At 31.4% G+C, this 12,078-nt stretch overlaps 1 protein-coding gene across 1 annotated transcript in view; it reads right to left on the bottom strand.

Annotated features, from left to right (window-relative positions):
* Window positions 1–509: 509 nt before the first annotated feature.
* LOC139487997 (fibropellin-1-like) overlaps window positions 510–12,078 on the bottom strand; it is a 35,546-nt gene continuing 23,977 nt past the window's right edge. Inside the window, exons 9-16 of the mRNA XM_071273332.1 lie at window positions 11,675–11,785; window positions 9,524–9,634; window positions 6,052–6,162; window positions 5,472–5,582; window positions 4,954–5,139; window positions 2,937–3,056; window positions 1,331–1,418; window positions 510–816 (exon numbers count right to left, since the gene is read on the bottom strand). Coding sequence (XP_071129433.1) covers window positions 708–816; window positions 1,331–1,418; window positions 2,937–3,056; window positions 4,954–5,139; window positions 5,472–5,582; window positions 6,052–6,162; window positions 9,524–9,634; window positions 11,675–11,785 — 947 coding nt within the window. The 3' untranslated portion in view covers window positions 510–707. The remainder of the gene's footprint in view (window positions 817–1,330; window positions 1,419–2,936; window positions 3,057–4,953; window positions 5,140–5,471; window positions 5,583–6,051; window positions 6,163–9,523; window positions 9,635–11,674; window positions 11,786–12,078) is intronic.

Below are 12,078 nucleotides of genomic sequence, written 5' to 3'. Positions count from 1 at the left end.
GGACGAGACTTGTGATATGACAAATGAAACATATCCGTTATCATATACATTTATAACGAAAGTGAATGAAATCCTGATGAACTACGTCAAACTTTCGATGTGAAAAAACTCTTAAGAATACATGTTTCGTAGCAATCAGTCGTATATTACATATACTGCACTTATGGTTTTGATGTTATATTTGTTATTCTCGTGGGATTTTGTCTGATGCTTGGTCCGTTTCTGTGTGTGTTACATTTTAGTGTTGTGTCGTTGTTCTCCTCTTATATTTAAAGCGTTTCCCTCGGTTTTAGTTTGTTACCCCAATTTTGTTTTTTGTCCATGGATTTATGAGTTTTGAACAGCGGTATACTACTGTTGCCTTTATTTATCATATTGTAGTTACATGTAATTGTCAATTTAAATAGTTGTTTATATAGCTGTCTAAAACTTTATTCTAAATCTACTGTTTACATATTGTTAAATAATTCGAAAAACTAAAAACATAAATACAACACTAAAAATACTGTCTACTTGGTTATGACCAAATTTATTTTCATTATGAAAAAATAAATAAATAATAAAAAGAAATTAATACTGTTGAGATTCTCAGTTTCCTAATTCTTAACACACTAAGGCAAAACAACGAAAGAGTAAAACAAGTCACCGGAACAGAAAACATTTAATACAACCACTATTGTAAGATAATTAAAAGGGTAATCATAATTTCAGCAGTAGGCAATTCTCTTCGGGTCAGCATTGCCTTGTCCCGAATCCTCCAATTGTGTCGAATCCTTGACTTTAGGGCGAAATCTGTTCATAAACTTTAATTTCAAACTGTAAAAGAGAACATTAGTTTTCTTCTCAAAATTTGTAGATTGTATAAAGTGTCTTTTGTTCTTTCTTATAATATAAACTTATCAGGCGAACGATGGATGTATAGCAGGAGCCGCTCACCCTATTAACGTAAGGTATTTATGCGAATGTCTCAGGTTTTTTTCTTATGTCTTGTGTTTTAAAAATTAGTTTTTTAAAATGGGTAAAATACAGTTGCCTCTTATAATTTGAGTATGGCATTTGTATATAAACTGTCATTTTGTTCTGGTGTTGCTTCGAGCTCTTCGATGTAAGCATTTCGAAAAAACTACAAACAACTTTGGTTTGTATAGGCAGATATTCATATATACATGTACACTAATACAGAAGCATATTTCTAGTTCTACAATTTATTTCTTGTCCAGTTATCCCAGCCTTATGTTTTATTCATCAGAGTAAACACTTATTTTGCCTTTTGGACTTCATTAGTTTTTAACAAGGCGTATTATTTTCATAATAACTACATAAATCTTACACTGGATAATGAATCCATACAAGCATAACTGCCACAGTTGAAACACCTAAAACTACCAGCGTTATCATGACAACAATCCATGGTTTCACTAGAGGAAAATGAAACAAAAAACCTCAATCTTGTACATATATTTATCTACATTTTATTATCAATATACTTTGAACTGTTTGGCGCATGTTTCATTAAAATAATTTTCAATGTAGATACATATATCTTTTTTTAGAAAGGGATGAATAATATATTGTAAAAGACATTCTGAATCCAACACAAAATTCCATAAACGTACCATTATCAAGATGCCTGACCTTTTGATTGTCAACATATTTGGTAGGCTTTGTGGACGTGATTTTTAAATAACAGTTGTAAACGACCTGTGCCCCGCGTGTTCTTTTTTTATATGAGGTAGAAATCGTTCAGGAGGTTCTCGGGAAGAAAAGAAAACTTAATTTAATCATTGAATTCATACTCCGTTATAAAGATGATGCCCTCTCACTTTATAGTTAAATGTTTAGGTGACTATTTTAAACACATATATCTTTACGACAAAAGAGATTATTCTAGCTATCCAATGCTAAACTTTCAATTACGTCGAAGAAGCAAAGAGAGTTGCCAGTATTTTGAGTATATCTCTCCAATAAATACGATATTCCAGAGCTAGTGTTTCGTATCTTAATTTCATTGATGAAGTGTTACAACCACAAGAAAGGTTTTGAACCACAACTTCCAATGGTAAAACTAAAGTTGGATCTACAAAATATTTACGCCATGACAAGTTAGTTTATGAAGTATGTTTCAAATACATCTGCGGATATGTTCATTCGTCGTAACAATAATTTCGTTCCATCGGTTCCTCGGTAAAGACACAAACGAATGAGACTTATGTTCAAAATTTGTACAGGTGCCATATGTAAAGTACAATCTGCTTACCTGCTCATTAGATATTTTTTTTGTTTTTAGTGAGATTGGTGCTTACCAATATTAATTTTCATTGTAGTATTTAAAACACGGTAAAGTGTTTTTCTCCCGTTTATTTTACATTGGCACTGTTTATCTACGACTTATGGGTTTTGAAAGCTTCTTAGCTATTTCGTCCCTTTCTTGTAATAAAGTAATATCAGAAATTATTTTCGTCAGCAAAAAATATGAAATTACTTATTATCATTTTACGTATGGATTCTGCTTTTATAAGAAACTATTTTTTTTGGGTGAAATTAGATACTTGAAGAAATACTGAACCAAATACGACATAGCGAAGGATACATTTGATTTTGAAAATAACAAATAAAGAAGCAGCAATATTCAGCAGTTAGCATTCAACACTTGTGGAGATGCTTTTCAGGGGTTTAACCAGAAACGATTTTAGGCTTGAGTTTACTGTTGGACCTTTCTGGTTTTATCAGCTTAACACCAAAGTTCGTATTTGATTTTGTATTACGAATATTTTGGTTCGCATATCACTGAAAAAACTTTTCTTGTCAAAATGCGCATCAGGTGAAGTTATTAGCAATGTTAATTAAATTAAATAATATATAATTTTTTCAAACTTTTGTAAGAAAGTATGACTTCTCCGCTATTATATCCTGTGAACGTATTCTGTTCAACTCACTTTTGTCGCAATATTCTCCTGTGTATACATTGTGACAATGACACACTAGTTGACTCTCTGATGTGTTGTAGCAATGACCATGTTCGCAGTAGTTATCCATACCAATACATTCATACAACACTGCAATTAAACAGTATGAAAAATGATGATATAAACTCTTGGTCTTTAATCTGATTAGTTAAGAAATGAATTGGTTGACATATTTAATCTACATGACATATACGAAGCATTCACGCCTGCATACGGGGTATATATCTCTCAATTGATACGATATTCCCGTGCTTGCATTTCCTATCATGATTTTCTTGATAGAGGGTTACTGCTCACAAGGAAGCTATTAAATCAAGAGTTCCAAATGGTGAAGTTGAAATCATCCCTTCGTAAATTTTACGGACGCCATCATGAGTTGGTTGACCGTTATGAAATAACCATTTCACAAATGATATCGGATATGTTCCTCACGTCGTAACTACAATCCCCTTCCCTTTCATGAATTTGACCTACCGAATTAGACTATTTACCGGATTTGTAATCACATAAGCAACACGACGGGTGCCGCATGTGGAGCAGGATCTGCTTACCCTTCCGGAGCACCTGAGATCACCCCTAGTTTTTGGTGGGGTTCGTGTTGTTTATTCTTTAGTTTTCTATGTTGTGTCATGTGTACTATTGTTTTTCTGTTTGTCTTTTTCATTTTTAGCCATGGCGTTGTCAGTTTGTTTTAGATTTATGAGTTTGACTGTCCCTTTGGTATCTTTCGTCCCTCTTTTACATACTTCATTGTGCACGATATATGCTGCTATGATATGTTTTTGAATTGAAGTGTTTGGGCAAACCAAGTAACGTAGGTTCACACATACATGAAACCTGAATGACCTCAGTAAGAACAAACTTAATACAATCCGAGGTTAACTTAAAGTGAGAGAGAGTGGCGACTTTCATTTTTGTAATAAGAAACTACATTTAATGAATTTTAATTAAATCGACGCATTCGATCCTGCTTATTTTGGAGTTTATTTTAGTCATTTAGTTATATTCACTTGTTTTGCACATGCAAAAATAACATACGAGATCGAACATTTGTAAACCGTTTACATATTTCAATGGACAACTGAAAACGGATGACCAACACTAAACTATTTGATGTGGTGATTCAGTTTCCAATGGTGAATTTGTTTCAAATTGAGCATAAAAAAGCTATATAACTTGCATTTCTAGTATGAATTTAAATTGTTATTTAAATCTACAATGGCTTGACTGAATAACATAAAACCTTCATGAAAAGTGACGACCGCATTAACTGTGTAAAAAATATTTTGCTTATAATTACTTTTAAATCACGTTGTGTGGTTTGGGAATAACCTTCCCCAATAACGATAGAAAAAAAAAAAAAAAAAATAGGAAACCAAAATAATTATGAAATTATCAAAAAAACATTTAAACCTCAATTAAGCAAAGCAAAAGTGTTCTAATGTCATATATTTATAATATTAATAGGAACATTAGACGTCTATAAATACAATTTTTCTTGAAAATGATTACACAGTATAATTCTAGAACGTCTTTAAAACATATAAATATATGGACAGAGTTAATCCAAATTCTAATATGATGACCTATTATCGTCAACCAGTATAATCACAATATATCTACCTGTAGCGCAAACGCAGTAATACACAATAACGGCTGTTCCGCGTTACGACTAACTTATTTATACTACCAAATATTCTCAAGTTTCGACACATATCTGCAAATTTCAATTTATTTTTCATGGTAATATCATAAAAAGGAAAATTCCACGAAATGATGTTATTGACTTGGATGGTAACGAAACAAGGTGACGTCACAAGTATGTTTCCGTAAACAAAACAAAAACTCAAATGTTAGTATAAAAAATCAAATGTATTTTACCCCTCACTAACGCTTAGGGAAAAATAATCAAATATAAATGCCAAACCCATGGTTAAATGAAAACGAATCTACAGCTACAATCAATTATTTCTTAAGTAGTTTTTACCAGTTTCATTATTTGTTGAATTTGACGATGCTGTATTTATGGTCATTATTTTGCGAGTCGTTGATGTTGGAGGACTTTTAGTCGATGTACTTTGAGCTGAAGATGATACCTTGGTTGCCATGGTTGTTGTTGCTCTTGTTGTAGCAGGCAATGTTGTGCTTGTTGAGGGTTGTGTTGTCTGTACTACTGTTGAAGTGAAGAATGAACAAGGAATAAATGAGTAAGATTTAGATTCAATAATTAATCACAAGACAAGCATAAGAAGTTCACCAACTCAATTAGATTATTTTTCAATGTATATATTTTACATAGTATGTTGATTCAATAAACGCTTAATGAATTTAGTATATATATATATGACCAGTTTTAATTCTTCTATTTAATTGGTAATTTTCTTCTTGGATTTTTACAATTTTATCTCTCATCCAATACTCGTGAAAGAAAAACATATATTTAATAGATCTTTGAAAAGAGAGATTAATTGTCACACGTGGTGACAATCATTTAATACAATGTACCATTTTCACAGTGAAATCCAGCATATCCTGTGATACAACTGCAAGAATATCCATTGATATTATCCTTACACTGTCCATGTTGACAAGGAGATGAAGAGCACTCATTTATGTCTGCAAAGATGTCAAAATAATGTTTGTTATTAATTGAATAGTTATTTAGATTTCAAACAAGTATGAAAGTCCAAAGAATTATAGAATTTGTAGGTAGACTTAGCTTATACAATTTTTTTTAAATATTTATTTATCTTTTTGGCTTTTGGAATAAATCGGGAAATAATGACAGCAAATATACTTGATTCCTCTATTATAAAAGTAATGCCAAGATGGTTAAACAATTATGTTAGAGACGATTTTAATAAAATGCTGTTTTTTTTTAAAGAGATCAATAATGCAATGACGTTATAATATTAACAACAATGTATATGTATATAATTGATTTCTGATATGTATTGCATAGTTTTTTCAATTTCCATCATAAACACTTCATTAATATCATATTATGCTTTTTCCCCGATTCAGTTTCTTCTTACAGAAATAAAGAATTATTAGCATCACAACTTTAAAGAACCACAAAGAGTACCTGTCCCGCAGTTGACTCCTGTGTATCCTTTTGTGCAATTACACACATATCCATTTATTTGGTCCAAGCATATCCCATTGTTACACGGAGATGAACCACACTCATCAATATCTTCAAATGAGAGTAAAAGAGCAATGATGACACTTATGTGTAGGAATATAAATTGATGGAAGTAAAATAGGAATTTCTTTAACTGATATAATTTTTTGTTATGCTTCATATAATCTGAAATGTCTTAATTTGTTACTTTTGTTTAGGTGTATGTTTATTTTGCGCACAAATATTTTATTTGCTTCGTTTCTTTCGATTCAATATTCAAGCCTTTACAAAGTAAGAGAGAGGCGAAATATACCAAAGAGATATTCAAACACATGAATCAAAAAACAAACTGACTATGTCATGGCAAACAAAGAAAACGAAGAAAAGAGAACAAACACAACATAGAAAACTAAAGACTGAGTAAAATGAGTGATGTGCAAAACACAATAATATTGTTTAATTTTATTTTTGTTAAAATTTTCTTTTACGACTTATAACAGCCTTGATAATGGGATAGTTGGAGACTTTCGGGGGTCTCTGTATATAATATATGTATAAAAAGTTGCTCAAGCAATTTTGAAGATCTAACTTTACTGAGCTAAACTTGAGACGAAATATATATATATATATATATATATATATATATATATATATATATATATATATATATATATATATATATATATATATACAACTCGTCTAAACATCAACCCAACAATGTTAGATCTGTAAATTTGCTTTCGCAATTTTTTTGTTCTTCCCTCGCCGGGATTCGAACACATGCTACTGAGATATCGTGACACCAAATCGCCTGCACTGCAGCCGTCCTGCTAGACCACACGACCACCTGGGTTTCACAAAAATAAAGCTTTCGGTGGCCGTGTGTTACTTTTCCTCGTCAGTTTTAATCTAGCGTCGTACTACAGTACATGATATATAAGGCATGAAGATGTTATTGTTACAGATCAGCTCAATTATCTATACTAAAGGATCCTTCAAATTAATGCAAGATACAGTCACAGAAATAATTATATTTATAAGTAAGTCTGAGTCAGTGACAACTTTACAACAGATTTATCCATCGGATCACCAGCAATGATGATGATACATGGTTGTGTACATAATGTATATACAACTCGTTTAAACATCAACCCAACAATGTTAGATCTGTAAATTTGCTTTCGCAAAATGTTTGTTCTTCCCTCGCCGGGATTCGAACCCATGCTACTAAGATATCGTGAAACCTAATCGCCTGCACTGCAGCTGTTCCGCTAGACCACAGGACCACCTGGGCCGTGTGTTACCTTTCCTCGTCAGTTTTAATCTAGCGTCGTACTACAGTAGGAAAGCAAATTTACAGTGCACGCGATTCGGTGTCACGATATCTCAGTAGCATGAATTCGAATCTCGGCGTGGGAAGAACAAAAAATTTGCGAAATCAAATTTACAGATCTAACATTGCTGGGTTGATGTATATATCAAAAAAGTTTCTTTTCAATCGATGTACAGAATTATATAAATATAAATAAAGAAGTTTGAAGTAAAAAGTACAGGTTCCAGCCGCGGCCGGGGAGGATAAAAGGAATAAAATGTAATATAACAAATTTAGGCTTATTTTTTAGGCACTTTATATACTAGCATATAGTCCTGTATAACCTTGTGTCAACCGATAGACGAATGTTTGTGATAAAATTGTCGCATTTTTAGATGTGTATAAAAAAATACAAATCTAGTGTGGTGGTATGGATTTTAACATTATCATCCTTGACAGCATACAAAATAGCTGAACTGAAAAGTACACCATCTACTTGAAACTTTACATCCCTAGATAAAGCCGATGAAGAAATGTATAACATCGACCACCGAAAGCTATAGTTTTTGTGTAGACTAGACGGTCAAGGTGTAAAGGGCGGTAGACACAGTGCAGACATTGTTGCCACGATGTCACAGCAACAAGGGTTCGGATCCCGCCGAGGGAAGAACAACAATTTCAAGATCTTACATTTTTGGACTACATTTGAGATGTATTGAGATATGCTAAAACCTGGTTAACATTTAATCGTTATATGTATCTGTCTTTTCTGCACATCAAAAACGTGCAGACACAAAAAAAAAAAAAAAATTTTTTTTTTTAATAGACTTTGTTTTAATCCATTTATATCTAAAATAGTTGGTTCATATATTTTACAGACTTTTTGAAAGATCACAGACTTTTCTTAATAAAACACCTTACAAATGTAAATTGTAGTACAATCCGTCAGATTACAGTACAATTTATGTGCATATAACTAAATTTTGAATAACTATTTAAGATTGATGGATTTGATTATCAGAATATATGAAACCTTACACATACTTTTCAAACAAGTTTATCATTTAGATTGACTTTACAAGCCTACACATAATACGTATCTTAAAGCTATAAATTTTATACATTTCGCACGTTTCTTTTTTTAATGAATGAAGACATCGGATATATAGAATATGCATCTAATCTGCAAGGATATACAGTACCCTTATTTGTTGATATGTTTAATAAAAGGATATGTGTGGTAAACATAATATATTGTCCATTTTGATAGAATAACAAGTGTGAATTCTACCGATATTAAAGTGTTTAGGAAACATAAATCTTTCTTTCAATTTATATTTTCTTTCTATTAATATTTATTGAGAACTTTAAAGAATGGCCTACTCAACATTATTAAAAAAAGGAACTATATCACTATTTGAATAAACGATTTTTTAATATTTTTTTTACTCTTTTAATCCCTACGATATCTATCTGTAAAAAAGGTCACATGTGTATGCTCCTTGTGACTTTCATGATTCCTTTATCTCACGAACTAGTCATTTTAATTCCTTTTTTTTTGTGTGTAACATTTTTAGAATTTTCTTATTTCAAATAACAATTGCCTTACATAAAGCAGACATGTAATATCTCGTTATGTAGAAATATGTAATGGTAAATGGAAAGAGGATTTCTTACTATATCAATTTTCCCAATATTGATTGTTTGTGATGAATATACAGAAAATTACCACTCTGGATCTTGCATATGGCAACTCATTACCATATATGTCCCATGCTTAAAAATATCGACATACATTATTTGCATTTCCAAACTAAATAATGAAACAAATTGAAATGATTCTAAATGAATTTGACGTGTCCGCAGCACCACGCCAACATTTGAAAGTCAAGGATATGTAAATAAATGAAAGAGCATAAGCTCATATCTGAATAAAAATCAAGTTTTACAATAAGTTATGCAAATGATATATTATACAAAATTGATTTAGCAATTTAGGGGACCAAACTGCCATACCTCATTCAAACTATTCCGTTTATCAATACAAAAAATCCTCAGTTCCGAGTTCAAAATTTAATTACAATAACTGATATCAAGCGATGAAAAATAAAATCTCCTTACCATTTTCACAGTTATTTCCAGTAAATCCGGCATTACAGGCGCATTTATAGCCATTTATATGATCTTGGCAGGAACCATGTTTGCATGGCGATGACATACATTCATCTACACCTGAAAAACAAATAGGATTCAACCTTTATTGAATTCATAAATTCATGATAAAATACTAAGAGTGTATTTCTTTTCATCTTGTTAATAATTTTCTTTCTTCTTTTATTCTGCATTCGAATTCATAACAATTAAACACCTTTATTGTTCATACATATTGAATATAAATTTGCATGGCGGGTTGCTGTATGAACGTATGAGACCATTATCCTGTCGTAGCACACTGTCTCGGTCTTTTTCAATGTATGCGAGCTACTCATTTTGTGCTTGTTTCCGTCATTTGCATTTTTCTAGTCGCCTTAAGTTAAGGCTTGGTCATTGCAATGGTAATATAAAAGAAGTTTTATAACGTAAATACAAATTCAAATCTTTATTAACTACATCCAACTTGCAGATAAATTATTGGTACATCATTAGGTATTTGTTCACCGAAGGAACTGCACACAAATTATAATAAACATAGTATAACTTGAATAAGAACATAATTGTTGCAGCATAGTGACTGAATATTTATACCCGTTTCACAGCATTGACCATCGTATCCCTTTTGACAATGACATATCTTATTATTGTCGTAGGTACCATGGTCACATCTTTGTGCACAAGCCATTTCTTCTACTATATCTTTAACTGTCTTATTACACATTTTTAAACAATCATTTCTACTTAAAGCTGTTTGCTTGTTTTGTTGACAGCACATTAACGTTTCTCTTTGTCTAATTCCTTCACAAGGTCGAGCGCATTTTGTCTAAAGTAAATGCATCCCAAGGTCGCAGAAATTAACCCCTGATCCACATTCATCATCACACAAAATATAAGGAATAAAGAGGATAACAGTCAACAAATGAAGCATTTTAACAAATTACCGTCAATGTTAGTTATATATAAAAAGTATGTTCAGATACTTTGGAATCACATTTTAAATATTTAATCCTTTACAAACAACTGAAACGATTTTATTTAATCTTGCGCTATCATAAATAAGTCACGTGAATCAACACCTTATACGGTACGAACAGATAAAGTAACCAAGGTGGATACCAAAGCTGACTGCAGCTGTCTTAAAAGCTTATCTAAAAGTAAAATAACAAAAACGACGAACTCCGGGGAAATTCTAAACGGAAAATGTCTTCATAAATTGACAAAAACCCAACAAAAGCTCAAACATATAAAACGAAAAAAAACTCAACATATTCCAGGCTTGACTTGATTAAAAGAATCCTTTACAAAATAGTATTATGTATCCAAGGTTAACATTTCCTAATTATTTTCTTGATATTTTCTTAATTTAAGAACAGGGAAATACATAAAAAACGTAAATTAAGAATTGAAGCATTGATAGTCTGTGTACTCAAAGCACATTTCTAGAAAAGGGATCAGTACAATGAATAATTTTAGCATCTTTATTATTTTGAGTTATTGCTATTGTACTAATATCACAAATAAGGAGATTTGATCTGATTGCCAATGAGACAACTATCCACCAGAGTTTATCAATCAAGAATAGAAAGAATAAATGAATGCATGAATTTTTTTTTTTATATTGAAAGCCACATAACATGACATGAATCACATTAATATGGTCTTAATTATAAACCAATTGTTTACAAAACTTTGAATTTTTGAAATATAAAGGCTTTTCTACCTCAGGAATAGATTACCTAAGGTGTATTCCGCAAACATCATTTAGGAATTTTAGATCTTCAATGCTCAACATTATACTTTATTTGCCGTTTTCTTACTTTTGTTTTATTCCAGAGTCACCGATGAGTTTTTTGTAAATATTTTTTTAAAATCCTGGAACCTATAATGAGTTTTTTTTAAACACCTCTACACAAATTTAGAACCTTATGGCTGATTATGTTACTATGTAGGGGACTCCTGTCGAACGAACGAAATTTCATGGTGTTAGAAAATCAAAATTGTTGATGATAGCAGTATTTTGGTACACAAAATGTATAAACCAAATATGAGAACTAAATAGTTGGACTTGGGAAAGGAAGGGTAATAAAAATTGAAAATTTTAAAAGCTTTATAACTTACCAGAATCGCAGTCAATTCCACTATATCCAGGTTCACAAGTACAGGAATATCCATTGACATGATCTAGGCAAGTACCATGCTGACATGGAGATGGTGTGCATTCATTTATATCTAAAAAGTGAGGTTTCAAACAAGATCAGAGATGGACGCGTGTTGTGTCTTTATGTTTACTTTCACATGTTTCTGTTTTGGTTCAATTTCGCGTTTTTTTTTCATACTGCGTGTGTCTCAAATAGCGAATAAGGCATATATATGTTCTGAACTGTTTTAGTTATTTTATAAGTTGTATCAATTCAGAAATTCATCACTGATATACGATATGTTTTAATTCAGACACCTTGATATCAACTTTAAAAGATCATACATACAAATGAAACAATATCTATAAAAGTCCATGAATTTTT

Source organism: Mytilus edulis, chromosome 1 (assembly GCF_963676685.1).
Source record: "Mytilus edulis chromosome 1, xbMytEdul2.2, whole genome shotgun sequence".
NCBI classification, from domain to species: domain Eukaryota; kingdom Metazoa; phylum Mollusca; class Bivalvia; order Mytilida; family Mytilidae; genus Mytilus; species Mytilus edulis.
The sequence above is the reverse complement of the archived record's forward strand: the minus strand, read 5'-3'. Positions and strand labels throughout refer to the sequence as shown.